The sequence below is a fragment of the Orbicella faveolata genome, unplaced genomic scaffold (genome assembly GCF_042242905.1).
Source record: "Orbicella faveolata isolate gen_17 unplaced genomic scaffold, um_ofav_v1 contig_2, whole genome shotgun sequence".
In the NCBI taxonomy this organism is placed as follows: Eukaryota; Metazoa; Cnidaria; class Anthozoa; order Scleractinia; family Merulinidae; genus Orbicella; species Orbicella faveolata.
The window spans coordinates 24,250,372-24,268,721 of NW_028301547.1; the positions used below are offsets into that span (position 1 = coordinate 24,250,372).

At 36.8% G+C, this 18,350-nt stretch overlaps 2 protein-coding genes and 1 pseudogene across 2 annotated transcripts; 2 read left to right on the forward strand and 1 right to left on the reverse strand.

Annotated features, from left to right (window-relative positions):
- Positions 1-202: 202 nt before the first annotated feature.
- LOC149112559 (melanocortin receptor 5-like) lies at positions 203-3,133 on the forward strand (annotated as a pseudogene).
- A 2,685-nt stretch (positions 3,134-5,818) lies between these two features.
- On the forward strand, positions 5,819-14,995 carry LOC110060286 (cytoplasmic phosphatidylinositol transfer protein 1-like). Its single transcript, XM_020767043.2, has 10 exons — positions 5,819-5,994; positions 7,614-7,762; positions 8,357-8,445; positions 8,998-9,005; positions 9,508-9,579; positions 10,199-10,297; positions 11,014-11,073; positions 11,720-11,815; positions 13,015-13,078; positions 13,384-14,995. Exons 1-10 carry the CDS (start codon positions 5,947-5,949, stop codon positions 13,461-13,463), a joined length of 765 nt encoding a protein of 254 aa, XP_020622702.1. The 5' UTR covers positions 5,819-5,946; the 3' UTR covers positions 13,464-14,995.
- On the reverse strand, positions 13,447-18,208 carry LOC110060259 (LYR motif-containing protein 1-like). The gene is made up of 4 exons (XM_020767015.2): positions 16,720-18,208; positions 16,398-16,458; positions 15,688-15,719; positions 13,447-15,433 (listed from the first exon to the last, which is right to left on the reverse strand). Exons 1-4 carry the CDS (start codon positions 16,861-16,863, stop codon positions 15,314-15,316), a joined length of 357 nt encoding a protein of 118 aa, XP_020622674.1. The 5' UTR covers positions 16,864-18,208; the 3' UTR covers positions 13,447-15,313.
- Between the last annotated feature and the right edge of the window lie 142 nt (positions 18,209-18,350).

An 18,350-nucleotide genomic window follows, 5' to 3' on the forward strand; every position in this document is an offset into this window, starting at 1 on the left:
CCAAGAGAAAAGAGGACGATTTTGTCTTAAAAATATTTTATCTACCAAAGCTAAGATGTCCAACTTGTAGAGTTACCAACACGTGGGTACCACTGGTGTTAACGGTCTGGTTTTGTTTTGCACAGTAATTAAAAAATTGTCGATTCAGATGGAGAATATTACTTTCATCTTAGTTTGACAGCAAAATTAGCTCATTCTGAAAATGCGAACCACAGTAAGGAAACATCTCACTTCGTTTGATACTGAATGTTCAGTTAAGTATGTGTGGACCCTGACTGTGTCTCGTTCCATAACCAACCTCGTTACCAGGGCTTTTCTCTTGAATTTTCTAGGACAAAGCATTGAGAAAGAGATTTGTTCCATATCATGGTTGCCACAGACATAAGTTTACTTGACTGTGTCTCCGTCTTTTTCGCCATGTAATAAATTCTTTATTGACCAAGCTTGTTTGGTCAAGATGGCTTGATATTGGCCTCGTTCTTTTTTTGCGAGTTTATGGACCGAGACGGAGTCGAGGTCCATAAACTTGCAAAAAAAGAACTTGACCAATATCCAGCCATCTTGACCGAACAAGCTTGGTCAATAACCCATATATCTTGGCTTCACGCTTGGTCAATTACCCTTGTATATGGCGCCACCCAGCATGTAGTATTCCTTTATCTGCTCCGTTAATTAAATAAGGTATTTCTACAGTCAAGATCTATAGAGAACGAGTTTGACAGTCAAGAGAGGATGAGGGATAAAATTGTTAATTTCTAATATAGGCGTTATTTCCTTAGTAATCCATCTCAAGTTATTTTAAGAGATGGTACCCAGTTATTCCTCGGATAATGTTACCACGCGGGTTGGGTGGATGCTTTTGTGGAAGATGAAATTCGTGTTAAGTCGCTTGGGCTGTACACGAGAGCAAACTTCGTGACCTGTTCGTCTCATAGAATTGGCTATTTCTAGACTGCGTTGGGATTTTCAAAATGGGAGTGATCTGAAAACAGTTTGAGTGTATTACCTTAGAAATGAGGCCTGTATGGAGGATTCACTCAGTTACTCTTCATCTTCTCTTGTTACAAGTTTACAACTGAATAGATACGAGAAATACGTATCCGACTTGCCTTAACTGGACGGAAACACTCTTACAATTTCGGTAAAAATCAAATTTGAGACAGATGTTTCTGTTTTAACAAATGTACATCGTGATCTCCTGGTCAGTTATGTTTTCGTCTTTGTTTTATTCCGACCAGTTTATGACTGTACCAATTTGGTCGACACACATCACATGCAATAAACTAAAGTTTCTTTGTCAAATTGGGATTTGTGAAAAGTGCCACTAAAAATCAAAAAGAGCGAGTTCTTGGTCGTTTGAAATTTTCCTTTAAGGGAAATCATCAGGTTTAGTTGAGGGAATCTTTGTTTGATCATGAAAAACAATTAGGGATTAATTGTACGCCTGAACAGATCTGACCTTTTAGTAATTTCCACTCTTGGCTGCCGTCGTAAATACAAGCTTCTATCACAGAGAGTTGCTAAATTAAAGCCACGCTGTGATTAAATATTTAAGTTTCCAAATTTAATTCTCCAAAAAATTTTCGCCAAAATAATTTCTTTCTTTCTTTTGAGCTGACTCTATTGCTCAGATGCGATACAAATAAAATTTAATTGTTCAGCTATCGATACAATCTGGGATAAATTGATCCGCTTCCAACCAATCAGAAGCGAGTATTCACAGTAGTTGCATTATTAGCAGGAGAAACAATTTAAGCAGACAAGAGTAATCAAGTTTGTCTGGCACCGAAAGAGGAACAGATTAATACACACACATTATTACTTCACACCCAAGGACTTTTGAGAAGACCATTGTAATTGCAATCAACGCTGAAGATATTAATTGCAAATGTTATGTTAATTCACAAGTGGTATAAAAACAATCGATTTCACATATCATCTTAACACCTACATAGCGTGTATCTTAGCTCTGTGAAACGCTTTGTACGTAAAACGTTTATATGAAGAAATATCATAAAGAAATCATCTTGTGAAGTATTGATTGCACAAATCTTCCCCTTAATCTCCGAAATTGAAGAGTTCCGTTCAACGTACATCGCTAATTGTGTCTAGAACAGTTTTCTATGGTACAACGTCTTCATGTTCAACATTGTAACAATCTGTGCTATAAGCAAAGCCTCGTTGCTGCCGAAGACTTTGAAAACATTGCTCGTGAACCTTGCAGTTTCTGATGTTTGTGTCGGTTTGTTGGCCCAGCCATTTTACATATATCTTCTGGCAAAAGCGTTACGACAAGAAAATCCCAGCTGTAATACTTTCAAGATTTTTGACATGGTAATGGTTTGTTTCCAACAGCGTCTTTCTCGAGTGTTGTGGCTGTGGGCGTCGATAGGTTGTTGGCTATTCAGTTTCATCTCAGATATCAGGAGCTCGTTACTTACAAGCATGTAGTTGCTATGGTTATCTCGACATGGGTGCTAAGTACGAATTTTTCTTTGATAACGTTGTGGGTTGCGTCCAACGTCAAACTGACGGTTTTATGCCTTGGTGGAGCTGCTGGTCTTCTTCTTACAACAGTGGTTTATACCAAGGTGTATTTAGTCGTTCGACGCCACAAGAATCAGATTCAGGCTCAGCAAATTCAACAAGAAGCACACACTGGTGAAATGACAAGTTTTGCCTGCCTTATTAAATCTGCAGTCGGTATATTTTACGTATATATCGTGTTCTTGATCTGTTATTTACCTTTGTTTATCTGTTTGGTCGCCATTCAAACAGTCGACAACCCGAGTATCGCTATAAAACGATTTTTTCTTTTCTCTTCTACTCTTGTGTTTCTTAATTCATCCTTAAATCCTGTAATTTACTGCTGGAAGATGAGACACATTCGACAAGCTGTCTTGAATTTACTGCGCAACATATCCCGTCGTAACTGAACGTCGCCGCCCACCGCACTCATAGTAGAGACCGGCTTTGTTATGCTGCTGTATTCTCCATATTTACTGTTGTTGTTACCACGCCTTCTGTATATGAAGACATGATTGATCATCGCAGTTATACACACAACTTAAGCAGTTATGACATTAAGGCCTGAAAAAAATTCAGGCCTGAACGGGATTCGAACCCATGACCTCTGCGATACTGGTGTAGTGCTCTACCAACCGAGTTATCAAGCCAACTGGGAGTTGGTCACTTAGTGAGTTCGTAATATACCCGTAGATGGTGAAGAATATAAGTGAATAGATGAAAGATCATATATTTGAACTGTGGAGGAAGATATGAAGACATGAATGATCATCCCAGTTATACACACAACTTATGTATACGCATTCTGTATATTCATTGTTACAAGAACCTTGAGTAATACTGCGGCGGGTTGTATGAACACAAACAAGATGACGCAAGAAAACTGTAAATAGCACAGTTAAATTCAAACACGATGAAAGTCATATCAGAATGACGGTGAATATGAAGGAAAAAATTGCTTGCTTTATAAAATGATATATAAATGATTAAAAGTGAGTTCTAATCGCAGTTCTTATATTGGAAAATTCTTATAAAGTGCAAAGCGAGGCACAGACACCCGCATTAGATTTGCTGTTGACTATTTTAGCCTTGACAAGCTGCTAGTTCGCGATGGGAAAATTTGTCAAGGCTCGATAATGAAATAAGACGCAGCTATTTATTTTCTATTATGAAAACTGCCAACACAACATTTTTCGGGGACTTTAATGGAAAAGAATAACATGGAGAGATTTTGAAAACAGAAATTTTTTGACGAAAATTGTTTTTGGTATTGTGAAATATGTATCCTGGTTCGTCTCTTACTTTTAATTTATTTTGGGGTCACTTAGCTTGTGCAAACTATACCCGGGAATGAAAGGGTGTGGCTTTTTGTATAGCAAATAGCTTTGCTCAAATATGGACTATATGAGCTTATATGGGAAGTACAAGTCATTCGCCCGTCACTGGACTATAAAAGATGAGGAAGCGTGTTGCTGTGGCTGTGAGTTTGTGACTGTTTTCGCTCATTATCATTATTTTGTAGAACTGAAAGATCCTGGAAAATCGTGGAAAATACTGAAATAGAATTACATGGAGAAAATGGTTATGACAGAATAAGAGTAGTGGAGATAACAGACGAGTCGGATCAGTGCCGGCCATAGAAACTTCTTTTCAATTCCTTGTCAGGTTAGCCAACAGTAACGAAACCATTGATTTAGCAATGTGTCTAAACAGCGAGCGATCATGGTATTGATGACATTTACTTCACTTTTGTAATGGTTGTTATGACAACGCAAAGGGCTTCGATCATTATTTTACAAATATCAAGCGTTCGTCGCGGTAATAGACTGGTAAAGAACTTTCTTGAAAAACGGTATTACAGCCGATGCTGGCAAAATTTTATCCCACATTATAATATAGATACATAGGACCCTGCGCGCGCTCTGATTGGTCAAAACCCCATGTTTTTAATTTATCAAAGTATAACATAGAAAAAGCGTGTTTTATTGTTTTTCGCCATACTAGTTCTATATCATAAAGCAAATGAAGAAGCCTAATCCGTGTATTACGCTGTGATAAAACACTCCAGACATTTGAGAACACTCGAGAAATGAAGAAAACACTCGCCTGCGGCTCGTGTTTTCTACATTTCTCTCGTGTTGCCCGTCGTGTTTTATGACAGTGTAATACACGGCTTAAGCTTCTTTATTTGTCAAATAAAATATACTTTTATTGAATTTTTGGTATGGAATTTATCTGAAAAATAAAGATATTGCTGTTGTTATCATCCTTGCACTTTTTCGATAAAGTTTTCCTCACGCTTAATTTGTCTAAAAGTCGTTTTGCAGATGTTAATGTGCTTTGTGTGTTTTGTTGGTAATTAAATTTTTAATTTCCTTTCGCTAAGTTTCACAGAATGAACGTAAAAATTTCCTTTGGTTTAATATGTTCACTTGCCTGATTCGGTTGCCTGTAGCTTTATAGTTGACAGTATTTTCAAGTTTAAAATATCATTGTCAAATGCGGTGAAGTATTTATGAACATAATTAGGGTTTTTCTACTTTACCTTAATTACACTCATAAAGACGTACTTCACCGCTTTTGACACTGTCATTTTGAACTTGACAGTTCTGTCACGAGGACGGCGAAACGTTGTTTGCAACTAGTTTATCTAGGCTAGCTTTTATTTTGCTTCACATAAAGGAACTTGACCACTTCCTTGTGGCAGTCACTTGTTCGTGAGAGCAGTACTTTGTCATGCGCAATGATCTGATTGAAGTGTGGTGTCCCAGTTTCATAGAGTAGTTAAACATGAAAACAAACGAATTACTTAAACGAAAAAGTCTGCTAAACAGTTTCACGCCCCGTCCACACTACGCTGGAGGAGGTTTCATTCTGAAGACGCATCAAATGTTTTCCATCCACGCTACGCCGGAGGAATTTAAACACATGGCAATCACCGGTCATTTTGGATTTATGTTTGCAGAAACCTTGGTCAGGGAAATCGCATGATTACCGTGACGCTATCGTTTTCGAAAAGCTCCGTTTTCAACTTGTTTCCCGCCCACACGAAACCGAAAAGCCGGCGTTTTCAAATTCCTCCGATCTGAAAAGCGTTTTTGAAAAGCTCCGTTTTCGTGGCGGATTATTGTGGGCGGTAGGCCTAACCGTTGAAATAAAGCTGTGTTTTCAAATTCTTCCGACGTAATACTAGTGTGGACGGTGTCAAAGTAATCAGTTAGTAGATGTTTTAATAGGGCCCCTGGTTTCACACTTCACGATCCAGACTCCTTCAATTCAAGGCGTGGCACCTAAGCTGTTGAAAAAAATTATTAACAATCGTCATTTTGGTTGTTTACGAGCTGCGGAGTGAAAGTGTTATATTAATAGTAGAACTCTGAAGGTCATTTGTCCGTGTGTTTTCTTCTTACCCTAGCAAACATGATATTGAAGGAGTACAGGATCTGTATGCCGATGACAGTGGAGGAGGTATGTTTAAAAGCTCAGATCTAGGTAAACCATGTCAAATTTGGCTTTGACATCATGAAAACTTCGCCGGCATGCATGCGAAATTTATGACAACACAAACACGACACTAACTAAACATCAGATCCATGGATCGCGTGTACGTTTTGAAGAAATTCGAGATTGGACCTTGCCTTTTACTCCTAGCTTTCTTGATGTGTGTTCACAAGCTAGGCACCGAATTGAAATCGAAAATTTGTTCGCGTGCTCGCAGTAGTTACCTGCTCGTGATCATTCATTTGGCTGTAAAGCAGTAGAGATAAGTTAATTTGGAGGATGCCGCGATCGAGCAATTCGATTGATATGATATTGCTGCGAAATCGACGCAAGATCGAGAATTCTATGTAATTCAGTTATTTGTTATTTGAGTGTTTAGTGGTACATGATGCCGGGATGATGTTAGCTAAGGATTTCTACATAAGTTTGCTGCGGTTAACAGAGAAGTAAGCTTATTGCACCGTTTTGAAAGGTTATGTTCGTATGCAAGGTACCTGTGTATAGAAGGCGGGAATGTGGATTCGTGAAATCCTATCAATATTAAAGCAGTGGCTGCTATTGATAAATTAATTGAGTTTTGGCGGCTGTAAATACGGGTTAAGTTTATGATGTAAGTGAAATGGATCCGCTGTGTCATTATTCGCCTCCATCAGCGATCACTGTTGAGAAAAGCCACCGGAGATGTAATCTTCAAATAACGCAAGCCTAAAGGTCATCGTGTTTGGCCGTACTTTTGCCCAAGAGGCGAAAACTGTTATTGGTGACTATAGATGGATGTTTGAATTTATTCTCTCATATCGTTTCCAACATCGATTGCCTCTGGCACAATTGGAATCAAAATCTGCATTGTTTTACTACTTAATTCGAGTACGCTACATTTTGATATTTTTATTATTGGCTGTTTTTTTTTTCCTTTAAAAGTGCGTTTTGAAAGGTCGTCCCTATCTCGAGTTTCAGTTAATTTGATTTTGGTAATTAACAGCTTCCTTTATGGAAAATGTTACCATTCCCTACGCAAATAGCATTTTCTGCCAGCCGTAAAGATGTAATATTGTTTCGGAGCGTTCTATTTTACACGAAATATTGCACATGTAAATTATGTGTTTAATTAAATTATAGCTTGTGTCCTGACTGTTTAAAACACGAAAATGTACCATTTCAAAAATTGTGCTACTTCCTTTTAATCAACTTGGATTCTGCTAAAGTATTGTGATCAATTCCACTCCAAACTGATACTTAAACCATCTATCAGTGATCTTTCATTAATGTGTGAGTAAAACAATGACATTACGACAGAAGCCCATTGTTCCTTAAACCAACCACCAAAAAATAAATCATATCTGCCACTTTAATACATGTACCGGTACTGTAGATTATTATAAAACCTCTACATTAATACCCAGTCCATCCCCAAAAAGCCTCCCCACTTTAAGCAGTCTCCATTGTGTGTTTTGAGAGGATCAGCAAGGGAAAGAGACTTAGTTAAGCCTGGCGATGAAATACTTCTGTATTAATCATGATAGAAAAAGTTAAGTTCTGATTGGCTATTGAATGTACTATTAATTGGATAATGCATATATATTTAGTATCATATAGGTCAGCTATACATGATTAGCAAACACAGCCATGATCAAAGTGAGCAAGGTGAAGGGGTCCATGTGGTGAAAAATGAACCATGTGAGGATGAAAAACATGGCAAAGGACAGTTCACAGAAAAGAGGGTTTATTTATCCAGGTGAGGTTAAGTCTTGTATGGTAATGTAAGTCTTGTGGATTTAAGTGCATAACGTATGGTGCACTGAAAGCTTAGAGTAGCCTGGGTTAGTGCTGTTTTGCTGGACTACAAGTTAGACTGTTTACTCTCACAGTACCCCTATCCACACAGACACATAAATGTGTAGCCGCAAAATAAATGCTGGGGGTATAGTCATTTCTGAGGAGGTTGCTCCGTTGGCATCATTTGATCTTTAGAAAATTTCTGCGCGAGTTTCGGAAGAAAAAAATTATTACATGTAGGTTTTCTGTTGCATTCACCTAGTGATAACCAAACAACTCATAACTGAGTCAGAAATAAATTCTCCCTGGGTATGCATACATTTACACAAATAATATTTGTCCAGAAATTGCCGATTTCATATATAACAAACATCTACATCTATATAGGGGGTCCTGCAATGGGAGGTCCCCATCACTGCAAGACAACACAAATGTCTCGTACAGTTGTGTTGTTGATTGATAGAATATTGTCTGGGAGATTAACTGAGTTGAAGTGTAGGGTGTTACCAAGGATTGTAAAAAATGGAACTTGATTGTTAGCTTCTCTCCACAGCCGTCTTCCTGGATGGATGCGATCTTATATTCCAAAAATATTCTATGTAGAAGAAAAGGCGTGGAATTATTACCCTTACACAATAACAGGTTAGTGCAAGCATAAAATTTTCAGTCAATGTTTTGATCACTTGTCTGTTACCACCTGACAAGGTTGTTATTGTGGTAATATCATGGGTGACAAATTACTCCTTATTTTGGTGTGAAATATCAGACGAGTGTTAATTTATAATTTCACATGTGAAATTACAAAATTGCCATGGTAATGTTAGGCTTGTAATTTCTTGATACAAGAAACAAGTGAAAAACTCATGATTGAAAGCATAATTTGTCACCAACGATATTAATCAAATTGCATGCTTGTGAAATTAGAAAAAAATGATTGCACTAGTATTTTGTCAAAATGCTAGAAATTTCCTTTGCCTGAAGTCTCCGAAAGTTATTAAAATTTTGACAAAATGAGCATGAAATTATTTCGTAATTTTCCTCTTCACCATTTAATTACCCATATGAACATTCTTTTCCCTAGACTGCAGAAAAACTTTGATAATAGTCTAACAGCATATGTTTAAATCATGTACTACTAATTTTGTGTTTTCTTTCCTTTTTATGCATACTCCATTACTTCAATGCCATGTACAGAATATTGTGTGAGTATTCATCAAAATGTAACATTATTATTTTTTAGCAATAATATCGTTACAAATAAGAAGACATTAATGGGAAATGTGCTATTTTTAAAACAAAGTCATTAGAGTTTATGAATCCATCATGATGACATAAGGGTGTGGAATAAAAATGAATATTTTAATAATTCTTTTGATAATCATTGAATCCTAGATGGTAAATATAGATCTCTACCAGCTATAACTGAATGTAACTTTTATTCTCTAGGACAGGAAAACAAATTGAAATGATAAGCAAAACCCTCAAAAGTCCCCCTTTGGTGTCAGTCGACTGACACATTGAGGCTTTGTATGTAGAAGAGAAGTACAATTTTGCAGGGTTAGGTAAAGTGTTGTAGGGCATAATGTAACATAAATTTAGGTCATGCAAGTGTTGTGTGATTAAAGAAATGTTATTCAAAATAATAATAGTGATAATAAATAAATGTAAAATAAATAACTTCTTTACAATTTTTTCTGTTTGCAGTGCTCCTTTCTTCCAAGATTTTCAATTAGAATAAGAACAAAATATTACAATGACAATGGGAGTATAGAAAATGTATGTATTTTTAGAACCTTTGTTCATTTTTGCAATATATTTTCAAAAAAGGAGAACAGGAACAGTTAACAATAACATTTCCCGCGTTTTCAACATTAAATAAATTATTACTATTACTATTACAATGGTTTGACTAAAAACTTAAAACACAAAATATTTAGAAAAAAGACATGTGCGCTAGAATGTATATTGGTAGCCTCAAAATTGCCCTTAGACCTGTGTGGCATTTGGTGAAAACAACTCGTAGCCTTTTAATTAAACACTTAAAAAATAACTGCTCACCAATTGGCAGCTGCACACAGTTTTTACAACTGTCTCAGGTCTTATCGGCATGATGTAGCAGTGCTTTCAAATGAAGCTCTGCACTGCTGCAGCTCTGGTAGGAATTGGCCTGCCTGCAGGGTTCAAACATTGGCCTTTTGATATTTAGCATTGGTAGCTGGAACTCTCCACAAGAAGTAGATTATTAAACTGGGGTGGCGAGGTTTTGCAGGGTTGTTGTTAAGACTAATATTTAGCTGAGAAAAGTAATGGTGCATCAAAATATTAAGCTTTGGTTGACAATTCATCTTTAAGGAGTAACTACTAATTAAAACTAATGCCTTCTTTCTGTCTCAAGTGCTTTGAATTAGATGAGGAGACGCTTGAATCTAGGGAAGTTGTAGATGTTGATATTGCATATGATGAATTACCAGAAAAACATTATGTTCCTGAAGAGGTAAGGACTGTGGCTACGTGATATTTTTATGTTATATATCCTGCAGAAAAAGCTATTCTTAGATAGAGTGTAAAGAATGATATATAATGGTTTGCAGTAGGCCTCTATAAAACTGTCAATTTTATGCAGCAATTTAATATCACAGCTTATAATCCATCAAATATTTTCACTCGTGTGTGATAGATCTAAATGCATCGAGTGACTGAATATTTCCCAGCTAAAACTGGGCAATATCCGAGTGATATTCTCCGATTTTCAAAACTGCGTGTGTTGCGAAAAATATTTGAATAATTAACTCAATAGCCTCCATTTGGCGTAAAAATATGCTCTGCTATTCATCCTTGGACATTAGCTATTCCTCAAAGCTCACAGTTTTCCATGAACTATGCTCTCGGAAAACTGTTTGTTTCGCGGAACAGATAATGCCTGTAGACAAATACCCTATCATATTTTCGTGCCAAATAGAGGCTTGTTTATTTATAAACATTTCACTCCTTGATGGTTAAGAGAACCTCCAACTGCAGTTTGGGTTTCCTTGCATATAAAATCGTATACAGCAATTCAATGTGGCTCTTATCTCATCTTAAAAAGATCACTGACATGGAATCAGTGGTTCTGTAAATAATTTGTCTGATTAAGTTATGTAATGGTAGTTGTTCCTGTACATTTGATTTATGATAATATTATTATTTTGAATCCATTTTGTTCTGTTTTAGGACTGTAGGTCTTTTAAATCAAAGAAAACAGGCAGGGGTCCATTAAAAAAGGGCTGGAAGGTGAGTGAGACTAGATAACCACTATTGTAAGTTATACTGTGCAATAATATGGATATTTCCTCAGGAAAACAGGATACTATTTGAAAAGACTTAAATTGCAGCCAGTACTACTGTCAGTAATATTGTACTACAGGGGAAAAAAGAACAGTAGTTGAAATGGTAGGCTGCAAATGTAGACGTTGTTTTGGCTGTGGCTTGTCACAAAAAGTAATTTTTGGCAAAGACAAGCAACATCCAGAAAATATATTTGCATTCACAGGCTGTTGAAATGACAGCTAATGTTTGAATTTACTCTGAAATGAATGGGTTGCGCAGGTGTGAAACCAGTGCACATGTCTGAAATGAGAATACAGTCTTGTTAAGACACCACAAATGCCATTATAAGGTCTGCTAGGCAGCTGAAGTAATACTATCATACTTACAAATCATACTGTCCTAGCAGAAAGTTATGAATATCATACCATACTAACAAGAAGATGAATACTTTTTCATTGGTTTTTTTCTTAATTATGTAATTATTTAATAATTCTTGTTTTTAATTTGAATACACATACATTTTTGGGGGTGATTAAGATTTCTGGTTCACCTTAGCATTGTATACTTTGCTTCATCAATCAAAATAAATCCTGTGGTATAATAATTTCAGGATGACACACAACCCATCATGTGCTCATACAAGCTAGTCTCTGTTTCATTTGATGTTTGGGCGTTAGCCTCAAGAGTAGAATCATATGTTCACAAGGTGAGCTTCAATACAACCCTGTATAACAATATTAAAGTAAGGCGGTGATGGACATGTGAATGTAGCTAGCATCATATGTACACGAACCTGATAATTTGAAGAAATATTCTTGGACAAAAAGTATACAGGATTTTAAGAAAGTGCATTATAGGGTTATGTGAATGACCATTATCATTATGGGTATGTTCGTTATTAATATTCATTTTTTTTTCACTTTGTGGCATTGAAAGATAAAATCTCAGTACTGATCTTGTGAAATACTTTCATGCATGGTCAATACAAATTAGTACATAGTATGTGAGCTTAACAGAAAACCACTGGGCTTTGTAGATGACTTGGTGGAAGCTACTGCTGAAATGCCCTCCTCATACAGTACTGGAACTTTAACTTTAGGAGAAACCTTTTACCTTAGTTTATTAGGCATTGTGCTTTACACACTTATTGTTTCTCCTTCTTGAAAAGCGTCTGTCGTAGAATCAAACCCTAAAATGTCATATTAAGCAATAACATTGCTAATACTGAAATTTGTAGTTTTACACCTATTTTAGTTAGTGTGAAATGGGGTGTGGAAAATTGCAGATTTTGGTCTGAAATAGCTAGGGTATAGGTTTCAAGGTTCGGGCCTCATACCACCACCAGAAACTTCAAGGAACAACCCATCGAGAGGAAAGCCTAGATTGTGACCATTCAGATGAAAACAGTGTAACATTACTTTACATTGTGCATTCTAGAAAATATCCATACTCCCCCCAAAGAGGGGATTGGAATTTCCTTGGGGGTGGGGGGTTCTATGAGACCAAAAAATTTAAGTGTATGAAGCTTAACTGGAATTTACAGAGGGGTGGGGAGGTATTAGAAAAAATCCCTTGCTTGGGGGAGGTATGGATATTTTCTGGAACTACACATTCTCATTTGTTCATTATTTACAAATGAGTTTCAGTAACCTTTGAGAATAACAGCATTAACAGATATTTTAAGACAAGACTAACGAATCAAATCTGGTATATTATTCAACCTAGCAATTGTTTGCCTTTTATTGTTGCTCTTTTCAATTTTCCAGTTGTAAGTTAAAAAGATTTTCACTCGAGTGTGGCTGAAATGAAAAGAAAAACTAAATTTAAATGGAAGAAACTCCCATTCTTTTAACCATCCATTCAGAAATTAACATCTAATGTTATTAATTTTGTGGCCCTCATTAGGTTATACAGGACATTTTATTGCTAGGCCATAGACAAGCATTTGCATGGATTGATGACTGGATCGGTAAGTTTTGATTCACTGATGAGAAAAGGGCAACTTGTAAAATGTTCCCCAAAATGCTGTTAATTAATCATATGCAGTTCCAAACTATACTCTGGAATTTGTAATTAGGGACTTCAATCCTACAATAAAACTAGAAATTTAACTCCTTCTCCCCTGAATCTCAAACTAAGATGTGCCATTTTTCCAGGGCAGGGGACAATATTGTACTAAAAAGACATTTGTTCATACTGTGTAATTGCCTGCAGTATCATCATGTTCCATGTTAATGCTGTTGACAAAATGAAGTAATTTTCATTGAATTGTAGGCATGACTATAGATGATGTGAGGGATTATGAGAAGGTAATGCAAGAAAAAACAAATGATAAAGTTGCAGCAGACATTTGACTTTTATTTTAATTATGTGACAGTAACATTGTACCAAAAAAATAATTACAAATAATTTTTTGTGGAATGGTTTTGTGTTGCTACCAATGAGGTGTGACATCAGACTGAAAAAGTTTTTTGAGACTTACTGCACTTTGGTTTGCCCATAGTTTTGGGCCATAATTCTGATGAAGAGTTCAAGGGTGCACCTTTTCAAGTTGTTGTTTATTTCAGTCCAAATTTGAATTATTCTTGACAGCAATGATAGTTTTTAAAACAAGTAAAACAACTTATTACAATCAACAACATTTAATTGAGAAATTCTGGGAGTCTGATCTCCAAAATAACTGTTAGCAACACAATCCATTCTGTAAGTTATTATGTAATAAATCGCTGTATCATATATCAAATATTCACACAAAAAGAAATTTTTAATAAAGTGCAATGATATTTTGAACACTAGTTAGATGTGTGAAATATTAATTTTTAATCTTTTGTGAGGAAAAAAGATGTTATACAATTACATGTGCATTATGTCTGCCTTGGTAAATGTTAAATGTTTCTCCCATTTTCTTTAATTATGCCAGTTCAGTGACATTGAAATATTGATTCAGGGCTCAAAAAAAGTGCCAGAAATTTGTCTCGGACAACTACATTTTCCTTTTGGGCAAGTAACCTTTCAATCTCACTTGCCCAATGGCAATGGCCCAGGCAAGTCGTCTGCCATCTAGATAAAAAAAATAGCAAACTTAGACAATGCCTGGGGCAAGCCATGTAATAAATCTGTTATTGACTGGTATGCTTACTCAGGACTAAACTAGAAGACTGTCACCTCTTGGTCTTAAAAGTATGGATAAAGCACAGCAGGTCTGTATAGAAAAGACCAAGGGCTGAGATTATGACAGTACGTCCCTTGCACACTGTCAGTGAATAAGCTATATTTATTGAGCTTCTGTTAAGATAACAACTCAATCTTGTTTAGCTTTAATGACCATTACCCTGATTTACTTCCTAGTATTTATTTACTTTTGACAATTCCAAGACCACATTGTACATGTATATCTCAAAATTATGTCTAAATAAGCATCACTCTTCAGTCTATTTTTTCCTTTTTATGTTTGTTACAAAAATTATTTAAAGTGGCTCCAATAACACTTATAGAACCCAAGACAAAGTTGTGCCAAGAATTTCATAAAACAATACTTCCAATGCCTATACTAGAAATACCAATTTACTACTTTTTGTCAGTGAGATTGCATTATCATTATGGTTTTTTGCTAGTGACACTCGCATCATATTGAATTCAATGACTAAAGTTCAGTTCAGTTGCCAGAAATTAATGCCAGGGTGAGCCACATTATACCTGTGTATCTTATGTTAAATAACAGGCAATGCCACTTGAATAGTTATGTGACTATTTGTACAAAAAGTGAACTCTTAAACATGCTAGGATAGTATGGATTTGAATTATTGTGCAGTTTGCAAAGTATTTTTTTATTTTTAGTGTGTAAATAGAATTAAAGGTGAATAAAACATTTTAGAATTGCACAGTACTTTACTGAGTGTTGTTTTGATTTTTAACCCAAAATGAGTATGCTAGACTGAGTAAAGAGAATGAAATAATTTCATTCTGACTCTTAATCACAATCTTACAACCAATAAATTGGTTTACCACTGAGAATGTTAATAAGTCAGTCAGTTTAGTCTTTCCCTCCATTTGTCGATCCACTGGTGCATCCGACCATTTAGCTGTCCATCCATCCATGCATACAGCATAACAGTACCACTTATTAAAAGCCTTGAATCTCAGACAAGAATAGCACTATGTCAGCATTCTGCATGTGTAAATGCACCCCAACCCATAAAGCCTTTCATTTATCAATGTCATCGTCAGAGTGCATGTAAACAGGTTTGGCCTGTTTTCTGATGCGCTCTTGAGTCTTCCTTTGTTTTGTACTTGTTTTTGGCACAGCTGAAGGTGGCATATGTATCTATATATTAACAAAGAAGCAGAAACCGAATTTTAGTGTACATTATTTCCCATTTCTAGAACATTTTATGTACTCAATAAAGGAAATAGCAAACTTGCTTATGTATTGTTGAGTTATAAGAAATCGTGAATTTTAAGAATACTCAGATATTTATGAAAAGCATTTGTCTTGTGTTCTTAAAATTTTCACATGCTTGTGTAACATAACAATACACTTTTGCATGTTTTTTGCTCCCTTGATACTAAAAGGCTTACCATTCTAGGATAAGGTGTCCTATAGTGAAGGGCTGAAATAGAGAAAAAGAATATATAAAATTTCAGCCTGGGTAGCTGGTGGGATTTTGTGAGCAAGTGCTTTGTTTCAGTGGTGAATTGCTAATGCAAAACCGCATTTATTTCAATGTTGCAAAATAGGAGAAAGCTAGGAGAAAGCTTGACCCATACAGAAATTAGAATTAATTCCCTAAATGAAGAGGAGCAGAGGACTGTAAAGGAGATTCTTAACACTGCAAAGAGCTCTTGAAAAGTTTGTTTCGATCCTGTCGGCAGCCAGTTTCTTTTTTTGGGGGGGGGGGGGTTGGGGGGGGAGTGAAATATGGCAGGATCTTTGCACTATTTAATGAATTTTGATCAGCAGACTACAATGTAGCAAAGAAATTGCATTCCCTTTGTTTTCAATTTATGTTAGAAATCCATTGTGACCACACTCCATTGCATTTTTGACCTAAAGTAGCTTACGGAAGAAATAGAACTTCAGTTTCCATGTTTTTATACCCTAGTAAAAATTGTGGCATTTCTTTTCATTGTTTGGCCTGCAACACAAGTTTTCTATTGCTACACCATCTCTGGAGCAAAATGCTGTGGCTAAGACTGTATAAAGACACGTAAATTAAGTGCTTTATTCCGGGGGTGGGGGTCTAATTCTTCAGTAAACCATCAAAATAGAAGACTGTAAGCGCACATACCAATCTCAATTCGAGCATTGGCTTCATGAATACACAGCTTTATCTCCTCTGGATTGGTAACCTGCAAATTTAGAAACGAGATTGAAAGCTAAGGGCCATTCCATTGCAACCTCATACTGCAGCCTCTCCACCCCACCCCTACTGACAAAAGTCCCGGAACGGCTTTGAACGTTTCCGCACTAGGAACTTCGGAGGACAGTCAGCTTTTTTGCGAAAGGGCAGAGAAAAAATCGGATGATTTTTAAGTAACATTATGTGGATGCACTGCACTTGTAATAAACTTAATTAGAATAAGTAAAGAAAAAAAAAATTATAAACTCACTTTCTTGTTTTTGTGGAACAATTTCCTTGCTTCGTCTCGAATGTATTGTCTTTCAGCTTCAGTATCTGCTGTTGTTGTGGCTTGCCATTGCCGGGCTAATCGAAATATTCGGCGATATAATGACAAAACTTCGCTCCTAAACATTGGCTGAAAAATGACCTGTATATGAATCAAAGACGAGCTAATTCTAGGGTCATGCAGTACCCTCCTGCGCCATGTTGAATTCTTATCCCTTGGGCAAGCTCTTCATATATGATAATTGTTACGTACCACTCTTCATATATGATAGTTGACATGTACCGCACTTCAAACGGAGCTTCCATACAGTCTACCAAATCATTTGACGTTCTATTGACGTTTTATCCAGAATGGGTAGCGAAGGTGCTATGGGCTGGAAAGGTTGCAAGGGTTGTAAGAGTGCCTTGGGTGGCAAGATTAGCTAGGTTGACCAGGATGGAAAGGGTGGCAAGGATGGTGAGCGTGGCGAGACTTAGTCTAGCAGGGTGGTGAGTAGGGCCAGGGAGGGCAAAGGTGGCGAGAGTTGCAAGGGTGGAAAGAGTGACGAGAGTGGGAAGGGTGGCGGGCGTAGCAAGGGTTGCGAGAGTTGCAAGGAGGGAGAGGATCGCAAGTGTGGCGAGGGTGGCAACGGTTCGCCATGGTTGCAAAGATTGCAAGGGTTGTCAGGGTAGCAGGGGTGCCTAGGATGGCGAATGTGGCGAGGCTGGCGTGGGGTAGAGCGTGCGGAGAGATGCAAAGCTGGCGGGGAAAGCAAGGGTTACAAGGGTTTCAAGGATGGCTGGGGTGGTCAGGGTGGCTAGGGCAAAAAGGGCGGCGAAGGTGGCCAGTCTAAAGTCCAGGTCTTGACCCTTAGAATACCAAACTTTCGCCGAAAAATTCCGTTTTGAACCGTTTAGTCAGGCTTTTTAGCTGCCATGACGCTAAATAAGCCTAAGTTGTGCTAAGAAAACTTTTTTTTTTTTAACGAAAAGGAGAGGTTTTTCGAGGATTAGGTACAAAATTGAGCAATATTTCAATTCCGGACATGCGCATAAGCCAAAATTTACCACCGTTTTTGCACCAAAACTGATAACGTTGTTTTTCGACTTGAGACGTCGGAATGTCGTCGATATCTAAACCTGACCATTGTACGGAAAGGCCTAGCATAGTACTATTATCCGCTTATCAAGAATATCTGATGACATTTAATTTGATGACGTCACAAGTGGTAAAAAGAGCACGACCATTAATTACACATATATGCGTATTTGGTATTCAAAGGGTTAATGGTACGGTAGCTGTAACATATTGGCACGTGAGAATTAGCACCTATTGTATATTATATTTTGTGTACGCATATTTAAGTAGGATAGCACATTATGTAAATCTAGAAAGCACACACATCCACGCGGTATGTATGAACAAGCAGAATAAACCTATTCGACAACACACCACAGTAGCCGTCTTGGAGTTTTTGCTTCTTTCGACTTGTTATTATTTGGTTTGTATCTAGGGCAACTTGAAGATTCTGAAGTGAATCATTATTATGGATGCTAGTTAGCTGTTTTTCATCTGCATCAGACTTGAAATGGGAATTCTGTTACATCATGTCACATCACCATGAAATAAAACAA

Bases quoted from the DNA above. Each gene is read 5' to 3' on its own strand.
- LOC110060259 (XM_020767015.2), bottom strand. From the start codon at position 16,863: ATGTTTAGGAGCGAAGTTTTGTCATTATATCGCCGAATATTTCGATTA. The intron at 15,720-16,397 runs GTATGTGCGCTT...TCTCTATTTCAG, and splicing joins CAATGCTCGAATTGAGATTG to CCCTTCACTATAGGACACCT. The intron at 15,434-15,687 runs GTAAGCCTTTTA...GTTAATATATAG, and splicing joins GGACACCTTATCCTAGAATG to ATACATATGCCACCTTCAGC.
- LOC110060286 (XM_020767043.2), top strand. From the start codon at position 5,947: ATGATATTGAAGGAGTACAGGATCTGTATGCCGATGACAGTGGAGGAG. The intron at 7,763-8,356 runs GTGAGGTTAAGT...TTCTCTCCACAG, and splicing joins AAGAGGGTTTATTTATCCAG to CCGTCTTCCTGGATGGATGC. The intron at 11,074-11,719 runs GTGAGTGAGACT...TAATAATTTCAG, and splicing joins CATTAAAAAAGGGCTGGAAG to GATGACACACAACCCATCAT.